Genomic DNA, 25,637 nt, shown 5'->3' with positions numbered 1-25,637 from the left:
CTTCTTAAGTCCACGCGAGCTGGTTCTCGATGTCACCGCCTAACTGTGACATCAATTACATTGCACACAAAGAAATTTGGCAACTCCTTTCTTAGTCGTACTACCAAAAAATGGAATTCCTTACCAGCTCACGTGTTCCCCTCCTCTTACAACCCGGGTTCCTTCAAACGAGGCGTGAAGATCCATCTTGCGGGCCGGTAAGGCGGGGACGGCTAGTACAGAACATTCTTCCCGACTGTACTGGCCGTCGTCGTGTTTGGACTCTACTACCACTTACCATCAGGTGGAGTAGAGTCATTTGCCATACCAGCGCATATAAAAAAAAAGAAACTTTTGATTGTGACGAAACGCCTATACATGTTAGAATATTAATAATCTCTCGATCACTTAAGTCAAATAGTTCAGAAAGTTTAGGTTCGAAGTTTATCTATTTCGTATATCGTATTATGTCTAACGGCATATTAATGTAGGGTAATGATAGAGATACCTATTGTTTAATTTCTACAAAAAGTGAATCAAACCAGAACGAAGACTGAAGGCTCAGCAAGGCAAGAGTATGTTTATGTGTTGTCCTGACCCTCTAGTTTACTCCACAATTTTTTAGTTAAATACTGACGTTGTAAAATATATATTTATTTATTATCAAAAAGAACTATTACATCCATCACAGTTGACATTACATTCTACATTTGATAGATTTATGTGTTTTTGCTGTTGCTTTGTTGTAGGTATTTTACAGATATCAAATATGTTAAAAATGTTACTTTGTTTGTCATTATTTCAAAGTTCATATGTTTTGCTTTATTTTCTTAAGCAAAGAATCGCAATTTTATATTGAAAATATTATGTTAATTGAATAATATGTATAACTTGTCGTGTTAAAAATGTTAGCTTAGTTTGTAGGTTTTTAATGTATAATAAAATAATTATTAATGATTAAAATTAACAAAAAAGTGAACTTGAACGTGTCTCCAACAAACCAAGCTCAAGGTAAAGAATTTTATAAATTTTTAGATTAATGTATGTAGTGACCTCATGAGGAACAATTGAAACATTGAATGATTTCCAGAGTATTAGATGTTTTTTTTAAATTAATTACCTGTATATCAAAATTAATCAAGAACTGTTTGTAGTAATACGGCTATTAGCAAATCGCATAGAATAGATAAATGTACGGTCTGTTTATCTTTGCTCCTTCTGCGATTGAGATAGATTATAACCTAAGTGCTATGGAATAAGCACCAAAAACCTTGTCCTCAAAAGGAGAGGCGGGCTTAGCCCACCAGTGGGACTTTCACAGGCTGTTACTGTTGTAAGTGCTATCCGAGGTACAGTATATTTCATAAGACAAAAAAAAACACAGATCATTGGATATTACAAATATTTATTCAAATAAGAAATGAATTATAAAATAAGAGATTTATAAGCTGCTTCCAGTAATAGTTGATTACCATTAAACATTAATCATAAATAACCGTCACTCAACAAAATAATTTTGACTAGTTCATAGACCAAGGATAATGTTAATTTTAAATTAACGATAATAATGACGCAAAATATATGGCTTGATTCAGATATCATATCTAGCACCGATCTATTCTAGCGACCCTAGCTCATTAAAAATAAAATAAAAAACATACGAGTGACGGCTTCGTTAACAGGTAGGTATACAAAAGTTCTAAATATGACGTGTTAGGTATCAAAGGAGACGGTATAGAAACACTGATATCTATATATATTTACAATACAAAGCTAAAAATATTTTATAACTTGCTACCTTTAGTTACTAAAATTATTTATTGTTTACTTCATGTTAGCTTGAAAAATCTAGTCATGTGTATAAAAAGGAGTGTTGCTATATGTTACACGGCTCTAACAACCACTTTATTCTTTATTTAAACGAAATTGTTCACCAGTATTATAATATGGCCACTTCATATCACATTGTTAGTGGACAGTATTAAAATTACGTGTTAGAGATACAGTTATGATTTTTATTAAAATACAAAAGTATGAGAATTGGTACATCAGTTTTCATATATATATAACTATTGTGGTACAAGCCACATTTAAACTTTTGTAACAGGCATCAGTGTAAGCAGTTATAACTTTAATGATTCGCATTAAGCGCCAGCGTGGGCACAAGGGTCGTTTAACCAATCGAGTGTGCCTTATAGAGGTGTCAGGAAAGGTTTGTATATCGCTCGTGACGTCACTATTTTGGCAAATTGTTGGTCCAATGCCATGCCAAATGCCCTTGGCAATTGCAATTAATGTGGGTGAAAAGGAATCAAAGGGTACAAACATGTATGAAATCTATAACTACTTTATAAGAAGGGCTATTATACATTCATTGTAATCCCTAAATTTTCACACTATCGCTAGAGCTATCATTTTGTATAAATTCTAACTATTCTATTCTACACAATATTGTTAAAGTACTCTACAATTTTATTGTACATGGAAAACTAACTACAGGATATATTTATTCTATGACATAATTTAAGTAAAAATGTTATTTACAAAAATAGCCATTCTCATCTGTTGGATCCGACTAAATCTAATTTTAAGCTATCCCGAGGGAAACGAAAACACAACTATTGTAAATTTAAATAAGGAACTATTTATAAAGAACAACAAAAATGGAATTTATCGAAAAACAAATATTAAAAAAAAGTACTAGATAGTACAGATTTTTGGAGGTATTTAAGAAACTATGCATATTTTTTATTATTGCAATAAAACAGCATTCTGGCTTGATATAAGTTAAAATACGAGGTCGGTTAAAAGTTGATTTGATGTAACTATTTTGATACTTGGTAGGAATATAGCAAGGCGACGGATCAAGGCAGTGTAAGCGCGCTAGTCGAAGACAAACCGCAAAATGTCCGTTGAATGACATTAGTTTTTAAATACCTTATAATTCGTATTTGATATTAACATAATCCTTATGTTAAACACAGTACAATAAAGAGAGATAAAAGTAGCAAATTTTAAAAGATTTAACACTTAAATCTTAATTATCTTCAACTAAACAGCGTTTCGGATATGTCACACGATGTCTTGCAGACTTTGTAAAAGCATGCTTTGGCGATTTAAGCTAATCATTAATTTCTTTTATGACTGTCAAACCAGAATTATTGCTATTAAGAATTGTCTTACACATGAACAACGATAAAACAACTGTTACAATCGTTTAGTTTTCATAAATAACTTCCATTATTACCCAAAATACACTAAAAAAATTAACATTCACTTCCAATAGTTCGCATCAATGTTGCAGATATCAAGACATTAATCTTTGGAATTTATTCATTCTATTTAAATCAATTTTGTATTCGAGTACAATGCTTTTGTAGGGGGGATTTTAGGAATCGGCCAGGCCTTGACGTTTCTCTTCTTCTAACATAGCGTCCAACTCGTCCGTGAGATTAGCGAGCATGTTGCCGATGTCGTTGAGGACGTCTACGGGTTCTGAACTTTTGTTCTCTTCCTTGTGCTCCGGTAGGGGGTTGGACTTGTCGGGGTTCCTCGGCAGGTTGGCGAGGGGGATCCCCGCCCGGCCATAGTCGACGGTGTGGGGACGCCCCGCTATCTGACCCCGATTCTGTTTTATAGTTCCTGCGTTTTCATTTGCAAATGGAATGCTATCCGATTCGGTGCTCGAACTTGACTGCGGAGCAAAATATTCTGTGAGATTTCTCTGTCAAAATTCATAAACATTTTAAAAAAATATTCATAAAACGGAAATACCATGATTTAAAAAAATAGTATATATTTACAAAATAATACATTAGAAGGATTGAGAAGATGTATCGGTAGGGGCAAGATAGGGGTTTTTGTTACCAATATTTCGATTTACACGTGAGCTACTACTAGCTACGCCCTACCTTGAAGCTGGCGTCGGAGCCGGTCCGCAGCTTGTCGTCGTCGTAGCGGCGCGGCGGGGAGGAGGGCGCGGGCGGCGGCGGCAGCAGCCCCGTGCTGTCCAGCGACACGCTCAGCGAGTCCGAGCTCGGGTACGCCGGTAGGCTGAGTGGGAGGCTCTTTTCCGGATGTATTTCTACTGTGGTCTGCCCGAATCTGGTAAACGGAGCGTATTGTGAGCTCTGCCTTTTCGGGGGCTCCGGCGGAGGCTTCCTGGCAACGTGGGGGCTCGCTCCATACGCGACGCGTTGAAGTCTCGCCGAGTACGCGATTTCGTCGTACGTGTAATCAGGAGATTTATCTCTGTATGCCGGTGTCGCTTGGATTTTTGCTACCGGTCGTGGTCTAACTAATCCTCTCGGGCGAGGTAGGGTACCTCCGCCTTCGTAGGAGCTGTCATTTGTTGGAGTTATATCTCCGTCGTCGTAGGAACGTCGCCATTGACCTCCATAGTAAAGCCCGGCTTCGGGCGAAAATGTCGTATGCGATGCTCTCTCCGAAGGGTCTTCCAGACTCTCAAGTGATTTACCGCGTGGATGACGTATCTGAGAAGTTGAGATCTATTAGTCTTTCTTTTGTATTTGTAGCAAATAGACGGTTTTTATTTACAGCTTTCAACTTTTCACAATACAAATCACAATCATTGAAACATTACCGTTAGAATATTAAACATGCATTAGCATGTACAAATACTATATATAAATACTTATATTTTAATAAAAAATATTATTTTATTAATTTTATTATAATATCTGTGATTTTTATTAATCATTATTAAAGTATCATGCTTTATAATAATCTTGTTATAATATAAATATACTAATATCTACCGTGCAATCTACGTTATTCAGCTCCTATAAGATCAACCTAGGCATAGTAAACACGAAACAAGGGTAACACACGCATAGAACACGTTCAAAAGTCAGGTGCACATAAAAGCCGGGTGCCGAGGTGCAATGTCAAACTGACATCTGTCAGTGTCATACCTGGATGGGGACCAAGTCTGTGCCACATAGGGGCGTTGGTAGGGCGTCAAACTTTAGATCGGGGGGTTTATGGTAACTTCTCGCGTGTCTCTCCCAGGGCTGGTAATGCTCCCTCGGATATAAATCCTTCTAGGTCCAAGTGCGGTTTGTGTTTGGAAAAAGAAAAGAAAACAAAACATTCACATGCTGCTTCGGGCTAGTGGTATGAGGTGGATGCAGCGTTGACGGGTGATGTGGACAGCTCTGCGACTCATATTTATAAAAGTCTTTGATACTTTTCTTAAACAAATATTATTGACAGTTGTTTTTTTTATTCAAAGTCGCAAAGATGTTTGACAGCGACAGTGATGGCGATGGAAAAGAAACTTCTAAACGTCTAAGCGTAAATGAAAATCAGAACGTGTCGGGAAAATTTGAATTTCGATAATTGTCTGATAACCTGAAGCCAATTCGGTCCTTATGGACTTTATTTTCCCATAAATTGTCCACGTCTGGCTTTGCAAAGAAAAAACTTTAGTGCTGGGCTGTTTACACATGGAGCTAACATTTAAAGCCCTATATGGCCTGCAGAACGACTGGTTATTAAGTTTTACTAAACGCCATATGTTATTTTAAGCGTCGTTAGTAAAATATAAAATGGTTAGATATTATTATTCATTAATAATTGGTTCTATTTGTTAAAATAATAACAAAAGACAATAAAAAAAATATTAGTGGAAACTTAATCATTAAAAAAGAAAACAGTTTAAAAGATATAAATTATGAATGAAATGAAATTATGAATGATAAAAAAATAAATATACATAAAAAATAGTTAAATCATAATTTAAGACATTATTGTTTTGAGGTGATGATTCATAGATAACATATAATTTGATTTAACAGAAAAACTAAAAGTTGCTCTATGGTCAAGTATTTGTAAATTTATAATAGTTATGAAAGTGGATATGGTTAAAAGCCATTGGTATGAAAATATTATAAAATCCACTTTCATGTTAAGAATCATCTATAGGATTATAAATCTAAAACATCACTACAAACAATTAGAAAAAATTGCTACTTGTCTATGTCGTACCTGTCCTGATATTCGCGTGAAGTCGATCGATCCCTGGCTACTAATACTCCGTTTTCCAGCTCTTATATCCTTCACTCTTTTTATAGCTAACAGGATCTTCTTCTGGTGACCGAGGCGAACTATACCCATATCCTCTAAATCCTACGGATAGAGTAAATGGAGAGTTAATAAGGCTTGAAACAAAAGTAATGTGTATTTTTTATTGTGTTCATGCATAGCTTATCAAAAGCGGATTTATTGAAGACAGAATATGAATCTGTAATAAAATGACAAATTCGTTATGGTTGATAAAATATAAAGAAACTGTATGTTCATGTATATAGTCTTTTTATTTTCAAACCAATTACCTCCCAAGCCAGTTGTGTCACGTCGTGGACGGTTCGGTAACCTTGAGCCACGAGGGCGGGACCGTATTCTTCCAACCTCAGTAGACGGAGCCATTCTTCTAGTGAACCCTGAAAAAATAATAATTATTAATCACTCTTTTAACAACATTTACTTCACCCAGAAGCCTGTGAATGTCTCATTGCTAGGTTAATGCCTCATATCCTTTCTTGATGAGAAGGTTTGGAGCTTATTCCAACACGCTGCTCGAATGCGGGTTGGTGGAATACACATATGGCAGAATTTCAGTGAAATGAGATACATGCAGATTTCCTCACGAATTATAAACACAAATTAAGCACATGAAAATTCAGTGGTGCTTGCTCGGCTTTGAACCCAAGATCATCGGTTAAGATTCACCCGTTCTAACCACTGGTCCATCTCGGGACTTTATCTGATATATATATACGATATGCATAGTATAGTTATTAATGTAAATCAATCTTCCTGAGAGAACGGAAGTATTTTACAAAAAGGGTATAATGGAATGTACAATAATTGTTTCTATCCTAATATTATAAATGTGAAAGTAACTCAGTCTGTTACGCTTTCACACTAAACTACTGAACCCATTTTGATGAAAGTGGGTATGAAGCAAGCTTTAATCCCGAAGATGGCCATGGGCTACTTTTTTGACTTCAGATCTGCCCCCCTTCCTCCTAGCAAGCGGGTGAAGCCACGGGAGAAAACTAGTTTCAAAAGAACCGCATAGTGTTTTTTTTTTTAAATAAAAATACAAAATTTAATCAAGAGACTTTATTTTTGTACACCATAAAAATATGTATCAATACGTCAAACGCACAAATCAAAATGAGTTCTTCATGTTGCTCATAAAATATAAATAACTACATATCATGTATAATAGCTCATTCCGATTTCGGATAAGAACTTATTTCTTTAAGTAGAAACAATTTCTTAGAAACCATAATGTTTATACAATCCGTTCTGCTTAAGGATTGATTTTTAAGCCATGGTTATCTATTTTGTATATAATCGAATTAGTATATTCATTCATATGTATTTACATCTCATGTATCTATATATTCAAGAATAATTTATTTATTGAATCAATACTGAGTGAGTCAGTGTGCCTTTCCAAGAACTATATCGAGACCTATGCCAAAGGTTGTTTGAATAAGATTTATTTATTAGCTACAGGACCGTCTTGGTATATCTTGGTCTATCTCTTGTTTTGGTGTTTATAATGTGTTTTAAGATGTGATTTACAATAGCTAAAGAGTATTTCATTGAAATCTAACCTTACACAATTGTGTAATGATAAGATTTTTTTTAAATATTTATGTTGTTCAACATTTGACATTGCATTTATATAGTGCAGTAACAGACTGTCAATGTCCACTGCTGGGCTAAGGCCTCCATTTTGAGGAGAAGGTTTGAAGGTTATTCCACCACGCTGCTCCAATGTGTATTCTACCAACCCGGGTAGAATACACATGTGGCAGAATTTCGATGAAGTTAGACACATGCAGGTTTCCTCACGATGTTTTCCTTCACCGTCAAACACGAGATGAATTATAAACACAAATTAAGCACATGAATATTCAGTGGTGCTTGCTCGGGTTTGAACCCACGATCATCAGTTAAGATTCACGCGTTCTAACCACTAGGCCACTCGGCTTACATTGCATTACATGCTTAGAATTACTTACCGGAATGTAGTCTGGTAAATTGTCCGGTACGTTTAAATTTGCGAGTTCAGCCTTTAATCTCTTGCGATGATTTGGTTTCTTGATGCCAACTGCCGTCAGATCTTCGGGTGTCATTCTTGTAACAGTTGGTAGATCGTAACCTGCTTCTATGAAGAGTCTAGCGTATTCCTCCATTTGTAAGTCGGCTAACCAAGCGTGAATTATATCTGGATCCTGAAAAAGACAAAATAATACATTAAAATATTATGAATGTAAGTATAGTAAAAGCCTAAATGTCCCTGTGCTGGCGCTATCGTTTGCTCTCTGTTCGAAGAGACGGGTTAAGGCTTATTCCGCTGCTGCAATGCGGTTTGGTTGAATATACTTAAACAATACCTGATGATACGATGAATTATAAACACAAATGAAGCACATGAAAAATCAGTTTAAGATTAACCTGTTCTTAGTAATTTTCTGGGCACTGGGCATGGTTATATTGATAATAAATAAAAAGAAACGAAAATTTGGAAGTTCATCACAAAATTTTAAAATCCTGAATTTATATACACTTACAGGTAGTCCTTGTGCGATCATAGCACGAACTCTGTCTACGGTGTCGCCACAGTGACATGCAGCATGGTGATGATGAGGCATACGACCCGATGCTCTCCCGCTGTCTAATGACGCTGAAGAGTGCCTAGATCCCGAACCCGCTGATCCTGACGATGAGCCTGGACTGTCACGGCCGGGACTCTGAAAATTGAAAAAATGATTTATTGACATTTGTGAATTATTTATAAAACATTTATTTATTATGCATTATTATGCTTTATTATGAACATTCTTAATTTAAAACAATCAATCAATCTTGCGTAATTTACACTGCTTTAAATAAAAACAAAGCAAACAAACAAGTAAGCAACTGATTGACGGATGATTTATTTCTTGTTAATAATAATTTATGGTACCCAGTGAGTAATTTAGAAGATAGTATTTTGAAGGTGCTAATGAAGATTTATTTTATAGACTTTCTCTCATAAATATTAAAGACGTTTTTTCAATTCCCTCACCTGTGTCATATCTATTCCCTGATCATCACTCAGCGCTAGCTGGTGGTGATAGTAAACAGCTGCTTTATGTGTGAGAGGTTGTGTGGGTGGCGGGAAGGTGAAGGTTCCTCCACCTGCTGGACTCTTGCCCAAGCTTCCACTTGCTCCCGACACTCCTGACACGCCTGATACTGTGCTGCCATAGTCTGAATGGTCATCTGGAAAAGGGTGCAAAGAGTATAAGAGTCTAATAATATTAGTTTCAATATTATTAATAATTTACTAAATAAACGTATAATTATAAGGTATGTGTTAGACAAATTGAACGAGAAGACCAATATTCATGAACAAAATAGAATTAGTGGTGTTGATAAATAACGATTATTAAATAATGAAATTTTGGGTAAAATGCACGTATTAATAGAATAATATTGAAAAGTTGGAGAAATTATATTAAATTTTACTAAAATTTTGAGTACACAACAAGATGTTGAGACAGTATCATATGAAATGTTTATTATATGAAATGTTTGTGTTCTTTTTTTACTCTATTTTACTACATTATCTTAAACAAAAAATGTGCACTTTAGTTACCGTATATCATTACTCACCTCTGGTATGTGAAGGTGTGTCAGGTGGCTGAGGATAGGCCTGTTCCTCGCAGGACGCGTAACCTTGAGATCCAAAACTAGATCCAGAGTGTCTGTGCTGTGGTGTGCCGAACGCGTCTCCGGGTACAGCCGGCGGCGGCACGCGCTTCGCAGTCGCCGTCTTACCGGTGCCGCTACCACCGCGGGACATGCCGCCCACTGAAAACGTAGACGACTTATTAAATTGTGAAATTAAGACAACAAAACAAGCAGTGTGGTGTTGGACTAAATCATGATTTCACGACATTAATCAAAGTATATCTTCAATCTTTATTTTACTTGTTCTTGAGTGAGTCTCCAATAAGTATCATAAAAATTAAGTCTTTGAAATTGATAAAACATTCAAGGAGTTTGCACAGATATCGTTAAATTCCTTTTAACTTATCTTCATCATAGCATCCCTTCAATAAACCATTTAAACTTCATATCTATTTTCGTTCCCTTAATGCCGATGGAAAAATCATTCACGTCTACTTATTCTTATAATTCCATTATTATCCTTAATGGAACCCTTAGGTGAAGCCAAGAAAATCTCATTTACGTCAAAGTAGCTTCAAACACCGTTATCTGCTTTGTGCGAGACGTCAACCGCATTAACAAAATGAGTAACATTCATCCCCGTTCCACCCATAGCGATAAGCGAAAGGGGAGGTGCGGGAGTTTCGTAATAACCCAAAAACATCATCAATCATGATCGGCCACTTGCTGCGATCGGACGACCGGATCGGATCGGACACCTAATTGCTCGTGCCGAATCGATAAAGCTAACTAATGGCCGAAAAAAAAACGTCATTAAAATAATCGCGATGCAAACATAAATCGACAAAAAAATTCCCAGCCGACATTGTAGAGGGCCGTCTGGGAGTGTGAAACTTCATGGTAACCGACGGAATTGCAAATGTTTTTGCAAGAGCCGAGGCAGTTTGTGACATAAAAACTTTTTCCGTGAGATTGTTTTGCACAGTAACAGGCTTGGAACAAGCGAAAAAATGTAATTTTTATGGAGATTATCATTTTTATACAACATGACAGAATGAAATATCTTTAATAAAGTACTGATTAAGATTATTTACGTCTTCGTGGTATTCGTATTTAATTGAATTTACTCTTTTTAATATTACAATGTTACTTTAGTACATACGCGGAACGTTTAATTATTACTTACTGTGAATTTAAAATTCAATATCGCAAACATTTCGCCACATCCGAGGAACATGGCACGGCACTCTTTTAAGAAAGAGAAATTATTTCTTCAATTACCCGCACGCAAGCTGTCCGATTATTAAGACGGTCATTACAATATAATTTTTGGTAATTATGAAGGCACGCGATACGCGAATTTATTGCTTATATTAATTTAAGATTAATTGTTAATAAAATCTAATTACAAATAAGGAAATAACATTAAATAAAGTATTTAATCAAACATTCATTTTAAGTGTTTGCAATCATGAATTTTTAATTTAATATATCTTTTTTATCAATCGCGCTTAATAATTAAAAATATTTAATTTTCATTGATAATATTTGAGTTTGATCGCTTGTTTTATTTGTAAATACGACGAGATAATTTATACAAATTTTACATTATTTTCGTTTGCACAAATAGAAGTACGAAATAATAATAAAAAAAAACAACGACGTGTTATCAGTGAGGTCGTTAAGTCTGTAATCAGTACAGGTGTCACAGGCATTGGGTTTGCGCTTAGAGCTCATAATCTGGCAAACATTACCACCTACTTTCTTTTATCGCTGTAAAGCTGACTGCACACGAAGCATAATATTGATATTGAACAAGGAACAATCTTTATTTATGATGCGATGTGACATAATCATTAAACAATGTCAGTATAATACGTTCTATAGCAAGTTACATTCTATAGCAGTTCATTAACTTCGTAATGCGTTATATACATATGTTCAATATTATTTTCATCTAGTCTAGAGTTCTGAGTTTTAACAGTGTGAATCTAGCTTAAAATCTCCATTTATTTAGCGGATCATTGGACCTTTGGTTTGATGTATTTCTTCTGACGTTAGCGCCGCACGCTTTACGAGGGTGAAAGGTGTAATAAAGGCGGTATTTCACGGGGATTACGCTCAAATAACATCATTAATTTTTTACGTCCGAAAAATTTCGAGTAGGCGTCAGAATCGTATTTATTTTGTTCTGGATTAATGAAGCCAGTGTCCTATATTAACAGCTGATGTTGATGTCAACACTCTAGTACTTAAAACGCGCGTTAAATTTACCTTTCTTCTATTAATTGAATAAAATCTATTACTAGGAAACACGTTGGAATTCAGTGATGAGATAAATTCAATTAACTTCTCGGTTTTCCTTAAATAAAATAGGTGATGTAGACTTTAGTGCTGCAACGAAACGTAATTGAGAAGTTAATGTATGATTGTTAAATAATATTTGGCTTTTTTTTTTAAATACTACAAGAATATGAAGCTGCTCAAATTTTCTTTAATAACTCATATATCAATGGTTAAAACATTCAGTTATCGTAGTATGTATTCTCAGAGGTAAAAAAAAGTTTGCGACTATTATAAATGGGGTTTATCTATATTATTTAAATTGCAAATCTGTCGCCTCATTGATTTAAGCGCCATCTAGACGCGACGTATTGAATCAATTAGGTACAAATCGGTGTGATACGGAGCTGATTTGATTCTAACAACATTCTTAACGTCGGCGGACTTTATTAAAATACAATTATGCGGCGCCAACGTTATTACGTGTTTATTTTTAGAAACGTTCTGTAAATTGCAGCTGCGGTTAAATATTACGTATATGATTATAACCGTTATAAGCTTGTAATAATCGTTAAATCCACCGATGACAAATTAATCATAAATTTTCGCAGAGCGAAGGTAATTTATGTTTAATAATAAGAGACAAAATTACATATGATGTTTTGGGAATGCATGTTCCACTGGGACGATGTCACCTACTAACTAGATGTCTACGGAATAATAATTAATTGTATTGTTGTATTCTATTCTTGAAAGCGCAATCGAAACATTAAATTGCTCAATATTTTTAATAAAGAAAAACGTAACATCAAATGAGATTGTCATCGGTACTCAATACGTGTTGATGTTTAAAAGTGAAAATTAAATTGCATAAAAAAAGTGTGTTCGAATAAAATTTTAAACTACGTTTTACCTAATTCAAACTAACGTCGAGTCTACAGCAATATCTTTTGAGTACAATGCTATAGAAAATATAATGTTCTGAGCATTGATATATAGCTAGTGAAAGTAGACCGGCTAACGAGAGAGAATCAAATATGATTGATCAGAACAATCAAGTAATAGATACGCTTATCACGACGTGACATGACAGACATTACTGTATAACCGTATTAGACGCACGCATTTTAACTTCAACTGTTAATTTAATATTTAAAAAAAATATATATATTTTAATAAGGGTCTGTGTACTCGTTACAAATTATACTGTTGAGTACCATACCTATGTTTAATTTAACAGTTTAATGTAAATCGTTTGGCGTTATTCCAAATTAATAGTAACATTTTAAAATATTATATTATTATTTTTCGGAGTAATGTAGCACAGTCGGAGTAACTAAAATCGAAGACAATGACCGTTTGAACTTGTCAATCATTGTCATTCTTTGTGAAATATAATATAGTTGTCAAACCAACCACGTTGGTGAACATTGGATTAGTAAGTTCGCGCTAATCGTATTGGATGAACCTCAGGATTAGCGTGAAGCCGCAAAGTGCTTCAAACTGATTGATTGATCTGACCGGATTTCACTAATTGAGAACGACTTGTAGAACTCCAATGTTAGCGCTGATAAATGAAATTCCATCTCAACTGCGTAGTATTTTTAAAATAAAAGTTGCAATCTCGTTCTATGAAAGCGTTTCCTTTTTGTATTAAATTGTTATTGTTTTTATTATTGTTGTTGTAATTTAAAAATTCTGTTTTGTTTAATTTGAAAGTGTTAAAATATGTATCATAGCCTATTTTTATCGACACGGATTATATGTCCTATAAAGTCATCACCAAATATAACGGACCTATTTATTAGGTGCTGTTATTTAAGGGTTAATGTTAAGTTAACAAATTTGCCCATTTATTAAATTTAAATAAGTTCGAAACACACTCAATGGGATCCTTTATTCTGGTACGCAACATACGAGTATTTTTATAAAGATACAATATATACGTATACCTTACATATATATTCCAATAATAATTTTGCTTAACAGAAACCGTTATAGATAAGCGCAAAAATGGTACTCACATGTTAAAATTTTTGTACGTTGTCATATTGCTTTAAGGACAAATCAATGACAAACACTCAAAAACAACAAAGCTTCGTGATCAAATATTAAAGTAAAAGAACCACAATGTAATCATCGTTTTGTTTTCTTTTTGATTTCTACAAAACATTTTGCGTTTTTTCTTGCACGTGGCGTGACACGATTTTTTGCACAAACCTGAGAAGCCACAGCGCTTTTTTGTTGTATTTTTACTCGGTAAATGTGTTATGATTTCCGAATGTAACCACCGATAAGGTGCGTTTTCACTAAAGTAACCGTCAATATTTGTGCTTGAACTTTGAACTTATCTTTAATTCCTCAGAGATTCATTAACAATAACACAAAATTGTATCAACTTTTCATGACAACTTGAAGTTAATTATTAATACTATTGAGCACCACCTCAAGAACTAGCGGTGCAAAGCACCATAGACTATAATCTGGGTCACTTGCATTACACATTATTGTATATTTGTATACAGCATGCAGGCGAATAAAAATTTTTTTTTATATAATAGGAAGGCGGACTTGCATATGGGCCACCTGATGGTAAGTGATCACCAACGCCCATAGACATTGGCATTGTAAGAAATGTTAACCATCGCTTACGTCACCAATGCGACCATATGTGGTTATGTGCATATTATTAATGAATACCAATTAATTAAAAATTTGATTTGAAAAGCTTCGAACAAAGTTGAATATATTTTTCAAAGACTGTTCTTGTTGTTTTCCTTCTATATCACAATCCAGAACACAGCAACGCAAACAATTTAGCGTTAAATAATAATTGAATGTGAACACGTGGACAAACAAATATACCTACTACTCTTTATGTGTATTTAAGTGTTCCCTATAGATACGATCATCTGGTTTATTTTGATACAGGGATCCAGGAATGCGGAGGAACCTTGTGTGACTATAAACAAGAACAATGATTAAGGTAAAAGGATTCTTTATACAAATTCGTTTTCCCTTATAATTATAATGTATCTGCAATACTTGTAAGGTTTAAGGAAACATTCGAATACTTGAAAATAAAAATAATAGTAATAATCAGGAGAGCTATTCCGTAAGAACTAATCACGAAACACGCATCAAAATAACGTATACCGTAAGTTGGTTATGAATATTTTAAAAATGAGATACTCTGTTAGTTTTTTTTACAGGTTACCAATTTTAATGAAAATAAATAAATTTATTTCGTCCTTAATGGATTAAAACAATATACTAAACTTATAATATATAACATTTTTGATAGTTCGAAAAATTTAATTACATTTGTTTTAAGAACAGAATATTATATAAAGCCATTGTTATTCTATCTCATTATAATATTTACATGAAAACTCATTTAATTACGATATTTAAATCAATCTCTTATGAAAAACTACTGACAATAAAATTGATTTGGATGGAATTTAGAATATAGCTTATACTCTGATTTAACATATATATCTATCACCGGAGTGTGAGAAAGGGGGCATCCCTTCCTCACACTCCAGCATAGCCGCAGGCGGAAGTGAGTACGTAAATAGAACAACTTGTTAAAAAATCGTAATAAATAAGCGTTACCCAAGTTTTATCAATACCCACCTTTGTTCCCAATGTTCGTTAGGGGAACGGGTTAGAGACACATTTTTTTTAATATTAATAAAAAGCATTAAAGCGTAGAATAGCAATCAAAATAACAAAACTTTCCAATGTAATTAAAATATTTTATTTTAATTATAATAAAGGCTGGCTAAAGTATTTCTAGATTAAAAATCGATTGGTTGTATAATGTAATATTTATAGATATATTTGAGTTCGATAATTATTGAAACAGATAATTAAAAATAAAGACAAAAGAAAATGAATTTGACAGGTAACAGATTAAGCACGCATGTTACGAAAACCAGATCAGACATTCGCATTTCGAATTTATTTCTTCATTCTTGTGTTATTAGAATGCAAAACAAACAGCTTTTGTTCTGGCCGAAATTTCCAGAAACACGAAAACAACGATTTGTACTGCATACAAAAAATATATATTAGAAAGTTGGTTTTCTTCGCATTCATCTTATTGTACACGGTAGAATGGGTATGTTTATTTTTACTTTTACAACAATTAAATCTTAACCGAAGATTGTGGGTTACAAAATCCGCTAGCCCCACTGAATTTTAGTTAATTTGTGTTCATAATTCCTCCCGCGGCGATGGAAATTAAGACAAAACCCAAACATGGGTCGGATGAAAATCAGTCACATGCGTAAATGGAACAAATACCAAACTTTCTCCTTAAAAAAAGAGAAGGCCTTAGCCCAGCAGTGGGACATTTAAAAAGGCTGTTAATTTAAAAAAACTGTTTTCTTATCCCCATCCATTACCCATCATACATTTTAATTATTAAATAATATTTAAACTTTATAGTAATAGTAATTTTAAGTTAAATATTATTATTAGCTAAGCTAATATGTATTTGAATTTAACAATGAATTAATAGGACACTGTTACGTCATGACGTGTTGTCGCATAGTCAGTCAAAAGCTGAAGCGGTCTTACAGTGAAAGTTATCAAAATATGTTTCACAACAAATGCAAATCTGTTACAATGCTGGAGAGACGTGTATTCAAGATATGGTAAGGACTACATGTCTTTTTTAATTATGTATCAAATTGACTATCGGATTTCGTACTTATTTTAATTAATCTTTTATATATTTATTATACTTATTATAAAAAGCAAATAAATAGAATTAAGTTGTGTTTATTTACTATTATGATAACCAAAACATTTTTTTATTTAATTTCATACAGTTTTTTAGTTGAGGTTTTTATGTGCTTGTCACCAATCTCATTTCGACAGGAGTATTCACTTATAAATATATTTTTCTTTGTGAATGGTGTGAACAATATAGCAATTCATTTTAGTCCTATCAACGTCGCTTCGTTAAGAGATTCTGTACAACAATATCGAAATCACATTAAAAACAATATTGACATTGTCTATTGTATCATGCCCAATTAAGGGCTTAGTTACAATGCTAACGGATACAAATATTTCCCGATAACAAAACACAATCGCAAGCTTAAAGGTATTGGAATAGAAACTGATATGAAAGAACAAATATATATACATACCTCTGTTACTTGAGTAAAGACATATGAGGTATATATAGACTATTTATATAGTCTTTTAGAAGCATTTTTGAAATCAATTATCGTACTTTTTTTTAATCTTACAGTTCTGTACTGTTCAAAAATATCAACAAAGAATAAATTTATTAAAATTGACGTTAATGTCATAGACAATTTTTTTTAATATAGCTTGTACATAATTAGAATTACTGAGATTGTAATATGTATGTAAATATTTTGTTATTGTATAGCCTGAATATAAGGCTGTGTATTTTAAAGTGTAAGTTGGTGTTGACGACGGATAGTGTGATATCCTATCAATTTGATTTGAACTTTATAAAATATTCATCATTATCATAACATAATAGTCGTAAGAGCTTATTATAACATTTTTTGGTGACACACCAAAAGCATTACAGGTATCAGGCAGGTAGCCAGCCATGAATATCTTTTATATCGAACTTGTATAATGTTATGAGGGCAAGCTATTTATGACGATAATGATTTACATTTCTACAAGTCTCGATAAGGACAACCGTCAGTAAAATTTTGCTAGTGGTCCTTGTTTTTTATATTGAACTAAACATGAGGGCAATGGAGAAGCAAAACTTTATCCACGCATGCGTATTTGCATCTTTTTACCAATACTATATTTATTATTAACTCGTTGAATGTAAAACGAACCGACAATAATCACTCGATGTACATATATTGTCATATAATAACATAATAATGCACTACGAATATATAATTATTCAAAAGTTAATTATATAAAATATGTTCAATTATTTCATACAATTTAATTACCTTACAAACAAACATACAACGAGGCATATTATTTATTAAGCAACGTAATAGCTGTCTCGTTAAGGCAATATATACTTGTTTAAGACAAGTCAATCATCCGAAGTTAACTAACCAAAGTCGACTGTCATTAAACCGCTTAATTTTACGTGAGTATACATTGCCTCATGTCCAAGTTTTACATGAAACCGTCATAAATAATTAAAAATAAATGTATGCTTTATAAAACACATAGTTTTCGCCTGTAGCTTCACCCGCGTTTTTGGGACAAGTGTCAGGGGGCAGGTGTTAGGTGTAAAAAAGTAGCCTATTCTTAGCTTGAAAACTTGCTTCATACGAAATTTCATCAAATCGCTTCAGTTGTAGCACTTATTATTGGTAAAGATAATAGAAATTAGACTACAACCTATATGAGGACATAATGATTAAAATTACGGGATTAATTTACTTACTGTTAATTTTCTAGATCACAATAGCACATAGAATACATAAAAAAGGAAAGTAACAGCCTGTAAATGTCCCACTGCCGGGCTAAGTCCTCCTCTCCTTTTTGAGGAGAAGGTTTGGAGCTTATACCTTCACGTTGCTCAAATTACGCTCGGCAGATTTACGTCACTCATTTGTAAGTTTCAATAATAATATATATAAGAATACAAGATTGGTTAAGGGAAGCCTTGGTTTGAACTAACAATCTTTGGTTAAGTTTTACATATTCTAATCGCTGGGGCATCTCGGCTCACATAATATAGAATGCTTTATATTATAATACATAACATATTAATATTGTCATGTAATATCTCAGTAATTATACATGTGAGTAAGTGACTCGTAACTGGGGCACTAATGGAAAGCGCTTATAGTCGTTAGTTAGTTATTAAATTCTCGACGTCGGTACTTATTCAATTTAGGTGAAAAGATAGGGGACGTTGAATAAGCTTTACTGACGTTTTACGAGAATTCTGGATGAAACAAGTTGCAGTAATAATAAAACCGCTTTTATTACAACATATATGAAAAGTTATATTTGAAAGACTTTTCACGTCAACAACTGTGAGCGAAAGCTTTGTCGTCTACGTTAATGACGGAATCCTCTACTCAAAACGTGTCGAGCATTTCTCGATAAATAATAATACAAATAAAAACGGATTATGTAATATTAATAAAATTAGAAAAAATACGACTACTTTTTTATATGTTTTATTTTTTAATTTACATTTAATATTCATACAACATGCATTTAATACAATCAATATTTAAAACAATCATTTCATTTTCAAATATATATCGTTATTGTATTGTAAAAAAGGTTATATTTTTTTTCAAAAGCTTTTACGTTTGTTGTGTCTATATTGTTTGATAAGGAAATAGCATTCTCGTCGATCACTCTTCCAGAACCTTCTGTAATGTCGGTCAAAGCAATTTAGTTGCGCAACTAATTATCGCCGGTTAAATCATTAGCGAGCGTAATTGTATCATAATGACTGCTATGACAGACGGCCTGATAATAATGCCTCTTTGTTTTCACTTAACACCTCAAACTCTTAGTTTCGAAAATAGTATTGTTGGGAATTTATAATAATAGACATTTTCTGTAAATTATATATTATCTATATTTCATTGTTTGTATAAAATATCGAACTTTTTTTAACAATATATTTTTAATCTGTACCATTTTTCTTTAAAATAAGGCATTTACGCACTCTGTATTGATTGCATGTGGTATATATTTATCTTATACTAATTACAATATTTTACCGTATTTATTTTCTGTATAATTATAAACGTTACGACTTGTCAGAAGTTATTGCATTTACTTAACATGTACATGTTTCATAAAATTTGTGCTAGTAGTTGACGTTTATGGATACTTCAGCTCTGCTCTATGGGTCGTAGCATGAAGTATAATAGTCTATGAAAGTAACCTGGTCAAATGTGTCTGGCAGTTCCTGAAATTACCGCTTACCATACAAACACACTAGCTTTATAATCTAGATAGATATTGTTAAATTTATGCCGAGGTATTTTATCTTGTAGAAAAAAATTCGGACATTTTGTTTTTGATTTCGAGCTGCACATATTTAGAAGATAACTCAGAACCCGAATATTTGAATTTTAAATTTGTCATCGCTCCTATCGATTGTTTATCTAACATGAATTGTTTCCAGTGGTATTTTATATTAAATGCTTGGCACAAGAGTCGTTTTATTGGTACTTAAATGGTATTATTATTACGTATTCCTTTGGAAAATCAGAGGTCAGGGTGTCTAATCATTCTTTTTTATAGAAAATGTAAACTTTCCTTACGAGGCAACTATAAGCAAATTATAAAACACACCTTTTAATTCGACATTTTTGAAACGCTATAAATTAACAATGCGTTACCATATTACCATGCGCAGGGCTACCATGGTGGCAGACGCGATCCTTATTGTTTCTCGTAGCACTATTATCGCTATTATAATGAGCCATGAGCCACATGAGCATATAAGAGAGAAAGTTTGCTCGCCTGCTCCCTTACTGATAGGACAATTGAAGTTATGACTTTTTTTTTATATAGAATAGGAAGGCGGGCGAGCATATGGACCACCTGATGGGAAGTGGTCACCAAACGCCCTTAGACATTGGCATTGTAAGAAATGTCAACCATCGCTTATACAGCCAATGCATCACCAACCTTGGGAACTAAGATTTTATGTCCCTTGTGCCTGTATTTACACTGGCTCACTCACCCTTCAAACCGGAACACAACAATAACAAGTACTGCTGTTTTGCGGTAGAATATCTGATGAGTGGGTGGTACCTACCCAGACGAGCTTGCACAAAGCTCTACCACCAGTAAAACATTATCATACATCTAAAATAGATTGACTTTATTATCACAAGCGATTTCGTAACCCTCGATCTTAAGATAAAATTTAATTAGTTTATCGTGTACAATGTTAATATTTACATATAACTGTATGCGACTGTATATCTTAATTATTTGAAAATAAGGGCTACTGTTCTTTTTTGATACATACGTATACACTAAAAGTGAAAGCATTTTACAGATTATTTATTAATCTTATCACCTTAATATGTATTTTAATAAGCTTACAATTACCAGTTTAAAAATATTTTTAAAATTATGCCTTGGTAATTTTTTTATTTTTAATTAATTAATATTTTTAACATAGATACAGAGTAATTAGTAATTTTAATTACGAAAAGATTTATCTAAATCTGTTTTTAAATATTTTTATATTTATTATATCTTTCATTTCGCAGTGTAATTATTAGAAAATCGCTTAATAAGCATCGAATTATACGATATAAAAAAGAAATTAACTTCTTGGAGAACAGCATAAAGTGTGATATTTTTTATACATTAAAATGTTTCGTCAATATTTCATACGAAATCCTTATACGGATAATAAACATAAAATTGGTAATATAATAATTATATTTGAAGTATCAAGATCCTAGCTTTCACATTTCATAGATTCAAAGTTATAATCGGTTAAGGAGTGAAATGTATCATGCAGTAAAATTGTAGTAAACCAATTTTATATTTAATATAAAAAAAATATTATTTAATTAATATGTAAAATGTACGAGGGCTTAACAGAAGTGAACGTCGCGGTGGACTTAGCTCACTTGTTGCGGCACCGATTTTATATATCCCACGCATGCAAGGCATCGGAACAATGAAGTTTCCGGCACCTGAATATTATGGGAAGAATATTAATAATATGTCTAAATTCATATCAACATTACATACAATAATAAATATTTTTATATTTGCAAGTGAGAACAGAACTCGCAACTCGCTCGCTCTTAACGTAATATGGTACCACGAGGCCAAACTGTTGTTTGAATATGAAGCTAAAATTGGATACACATTCGGAGACTACTATGAACGCCATCTGTTGGCAGCCTATAGGATGATTTGTGAACGCAAGTTTTTGCTTATTATGTGATAAATAATGTGTTTAATACACAATATTTATGATATATTTATGATTTATAATATATATGATACTAAAAAATCATATATATTTTAACTTATGTTATTGTTTTCATACGCAGTGAGGGATTTTTGAGGATTACCGGTCTATTTTTGGTGTTTTATTTTTAAATCATTAATAACATTTAATTATTGGACATAAAACATTAACGTTATTAAAAGACACGATTTTAAAATTTTCAAAAATAAACATCGAATAATATTTTAATAATGAATATTCTGACAATTCGCTTCCATATGTATGAGTAGCGATTATACCGTCCCTATCACGCCAATCAGCTGATTACCGTGAGATCTTGGCGGTTCAACGAATCTCCATCCGCCGGATTGCCGGATTGCCGGACGCCGATGTCCGCTAAACAACACCCACTTTCCCTTGTTAAATTGACATTTAGAAAAGGCCACAATAATGCACTTAAATCTACGATCCCTGAGATAAAACTCGATAGACATCTTCATGCACAATTACTGTAACCGAATACTATTTAATACCGTTACGAAATCGATTCCGTTCCGATAAAACGTTTAAGGTCTGTCTCGTTTCATAATTTCAATGTGTTGTTACACCTCGAAGTAATGAGCTTGAAATGCATGGGAAACGGACAATTATGATTTCAATGTAGGCAGATTTCACTGGTTCTCGTACCAAGAGATAACCAACGTTATATTCAAGAAACTTTACAGTGGGAAGTTTCTCTTTAATTCACAAGGATGATCTGAGAAAGCATATTTATCTTTTTAATAATTATGTTTTCGTATTTTTGATCTCTTTTATATATAGTAAAAATCTGAATCAAAATGTGTCACAAATAAATATAAAGTAAGGTTCAAGAAAAACAATGACATATTATTTCATGTTGTAACGAAAAAAATATTTAAGTAGATTACTGAAAAGATCTATACTGATATTCTTTAATACAATTTTTTTATGAACTTTTTTTATAATATACAGATTATCAAAAATAGTCTTATTCTTAGCGGTTACAGCCAATTCTTACACACATCGCATTCACACCGCGTCCTCTTGCTGACCTCAATAGAGTAATTCGAACTGAGGTAGCTCCTATTCCACAAGACATGACATATCGGGAGCATCAGTTCCCGATATTTCGATATCAGGCTATATCTTACAATGTTTCTTGTGTATTGCTCGCAATGGATAACACTCGCGGGACGGGTTTTAAGATGACGTGATTAGTTAAACATTATCGTCTCTTTCTTTCGAATGTCAAATCAATAATAACAGAAAGAGAGCAAATAGTGTTTAATTTAAAGAGTCGCTAAGCAACATTTATAAGTAAACTTGTCATACCCAAAAAAATAGAGGTTTTGTTTTTAATAATTTGTGTTAATTATAAAATATGCTTACGATCCATTAGGAAAAACCTTTGTTTGTCGACGGAATAATCGTAGCAGAAACATCTCAATGTTTGTCTGCTTATTATTATTACTCTTTTAAACATACCCTAGTCGTTTGGTTTCGCTGCGTAACACATTCCTTTGACGATGATATGACAAAAGGAGCCAATTACATACCCGAGCCACATCAGTCTAAGCATGGCAGAGACAAAGCGAAACGCAAAGGATTCAAAGCTTCACTTCAACTTCACTGAATTGATATCTGCTATACACCGTTCTTAGTTTTTTATCAAAGATAAAATTAATACATCATTACTGTTATGTCATGTTTGATTTATTGTTATAAAGATATTAAATTATACCTTATAACCTAATTCAATCCATACTAATAAAATAAATACGTATTTTACTTAATTACTTTAACGAATCATTAAGCGAAATACTTATAATTACGACATAAACGTACATTTTTATATAGATCCTTATTTTACCCGTGCGAAGCCGGGACGGGTAGCTCGTTTTTTAACATTATTGAATTTCCACTAATAAGTTTTATTATAAAGGTTTAAGCATGGTTTAAGTGTCACAACAGTGGCTAGTTTGCGTCAATCTCTAACGTGTAATGGAGTGTAATTAATTAGTCTGTGTAACGGTACAATGCTTTGTCACAGCAATTGATGTTTTACGCAATTATAAGCATGTTATATTTATAACAACGAATGTGGCAACATTAAAACACTTTAAAAAAAAGAACTTTTTAAATACCTACTTAATACGACTATTTGACTTTGACGACCTAAATAAATTTAAAGAATAAGCCGTTTATTTAATGATGTTAATTATGTTAGTTTTTGTTTAATTATATTTGTACAATAGGGCTTTATAACTAGGCGCTTGTAGAACCTACTTGAATAAATATTAATTTCAATTATAATTTTAGATCTCGTTATGGTTTCAAAGTCAAAAGGTTAGTAATAATTAAATACCAAATTAAACCAATATTTCAATTTCCTCTCAAAACAGTACTCAGATAACCTGGATAGTTTAAACGGGAGCGTCTCATTGTATCGTTGGAATGTCTTTTCATGCATTAGCCGAATACGAATTACATTTACGATAACATAATGTGTCTTATATTGCCCACACATAAGACCTATATTGTATTGACTATGACTTCGTAAATGGTATTTCGTATCATTGCGTAAGTAACAAGTTAATTTCGAAGCGGCAATGGAAGCCCCGCGTTTCATCTCTAATTGCTTCGGGTATACGAACAATCGTACATAAAAATTTAATACAAAATATTTCCTTTATATCGTTCGAAGAGACGATATAGATGAGAATTTATTGAAGTTTCTTGTGAATAAATTAAGAGATTAATTTTAATAAATACACGTTGGAGTTTTATTGGACAGGATGCGAAAACGGAATGTTCTCGCCACAGGCATCTCCTCCAATAAGGTTTATGGTTTGTTATATTTTAAGCAATCGTATTGTTTTAACATAATGCATTTTCAACTACTATTAATATTAACGTGTTCGATGTCTTAATTGAAGTGAATTTTTAATGTGTCCTCTGAGGAAACATATTGTCAAAGAATTACAGTATAATCATATATTATATACAGAATATATAACTTTTTATCAATAATAATAAAATGTAGTAATTATAAATATTATTTATATATATGATATAATTGTCACGAGCCTAAAAGTTAATTTTTTTAAATATATTCTAAGTACACCAATGTAATTTTTGTTAATTTACTAATGTAAGCTGATTATATGCATTGATTTTATGCATATAAAATAAACGAGAAATAATATGACATCAAAGTTTCTTTTCCTCTTTAAGAATCGTGTGTAGTAAGTTGTTTCGCGGGAAATTATTTAAAAACCATCCCAGAAATTAAATGTTTCCATAGACACTAAAACTACTTTTTAATCTATATTATTGCGGATACATTTATTCGTTTAACGATGATTAATTATGTTTGATTATTAACTTGAAACTTAATCATTGAAGCATTAAAACTTAATATTTTTTTTAATCCAACATACTTAAACTTAAATTTACTTGATTTAAAGATTTTTAAGCACCTTTGAATTGTTATACATTAAACAATATTAAATTCATTTTCATTAAACAATTCGAAATTTCTTGACAAAACAATAAATAGATATCCATTAGCGAATTCATTTTTGCAAATTCGAATTTTTGCAATTGGAATAAAATCACACATAATTAAAACAAGCGTTCCATGTGACGAAATGTTGTAATTAGTCGAATAAAAACAATATTTTAAGGTTTCGTGTCAAAAATA

At 32.7% G+C, this 25,637-nt stretch overlaps 1 protein-coding gene across 6 annotated transcripts in view; it reads right to left on the bottom strand.

Moving 5' to 3' along the window:
• Window positions 1-1,367: 1,367 nt before the first annotated feature.
• Window positions 1,368-25,637, bottom strand: part of LOC126770501 (caskin-1) — a 249,340-nt gene continuing 225,070 nt past the window's right edge. For 4 of the 6 annotated variants that reach the window (XM_050489914.1, XM_050489913.1, XM_050489909.1 and 1 more), the window contains 9 exons: window positions 9,682-9,879; window positions 9,092-9,288; window positions 8,595-8,774; window positions 8,043-8,255; window positions 6,336-6,443; window positions 5,989-6,129; window positions 4,914-5,042; window positions 3,891-4,472; window positions 1,368-3,673 (listed from right to left, as the gene is read on the bottom strand). In XM_050489914.1, the coding sequence (XP_050345871.1) occupies window positions 3,368-3,673; window positions 3,891-4,472; window positions 4,914-5,042; window positions 5,989-6,129; window positions 6,336-6,443; window positions 8,043-8,255; window positions 8,595-8,774; window positions 9,092-9,288; window positions 9,682-9,879 (2,054 nt within the window). In that variant the 3' untranslated portion in view covers window positions 1,368-3,367. The remainder of the gene's footprint in view (window positions 3,674-3,890; window positions 4,473-4,913; window positions 5,043-5,988; window positions 6,130-6,335; window positions 6,444-8,042; window positions 8,256-8,594; window positions 8,775-9,091; window positions 9,289-9,681; window positions 9,880-25,637) is intronic. The other 2 variants (XM_050489910.1, XM_050489911.1) reach the window with 2 other exon arrangements.

The sequence above is a fragment of the Nymphalis io genome, chromosome 9 (genome assembly GCF_905147045.1).
Source record: "Nymphalis io chromosome 9, ilAglIoxx1.1, whole genome shotgun sequence".
Classification (NCBI taxonomy): Eukaryota; Metazoa; Arthropoda; class Insecta; order Lepidoptera; family Nymphalidae; genus Nymphalis; species Nymphalis io.
Note: the sequence above shows the minus strand (reverse complement) of the source record. Positions and strands in the feature narration are given on the sequence as shown.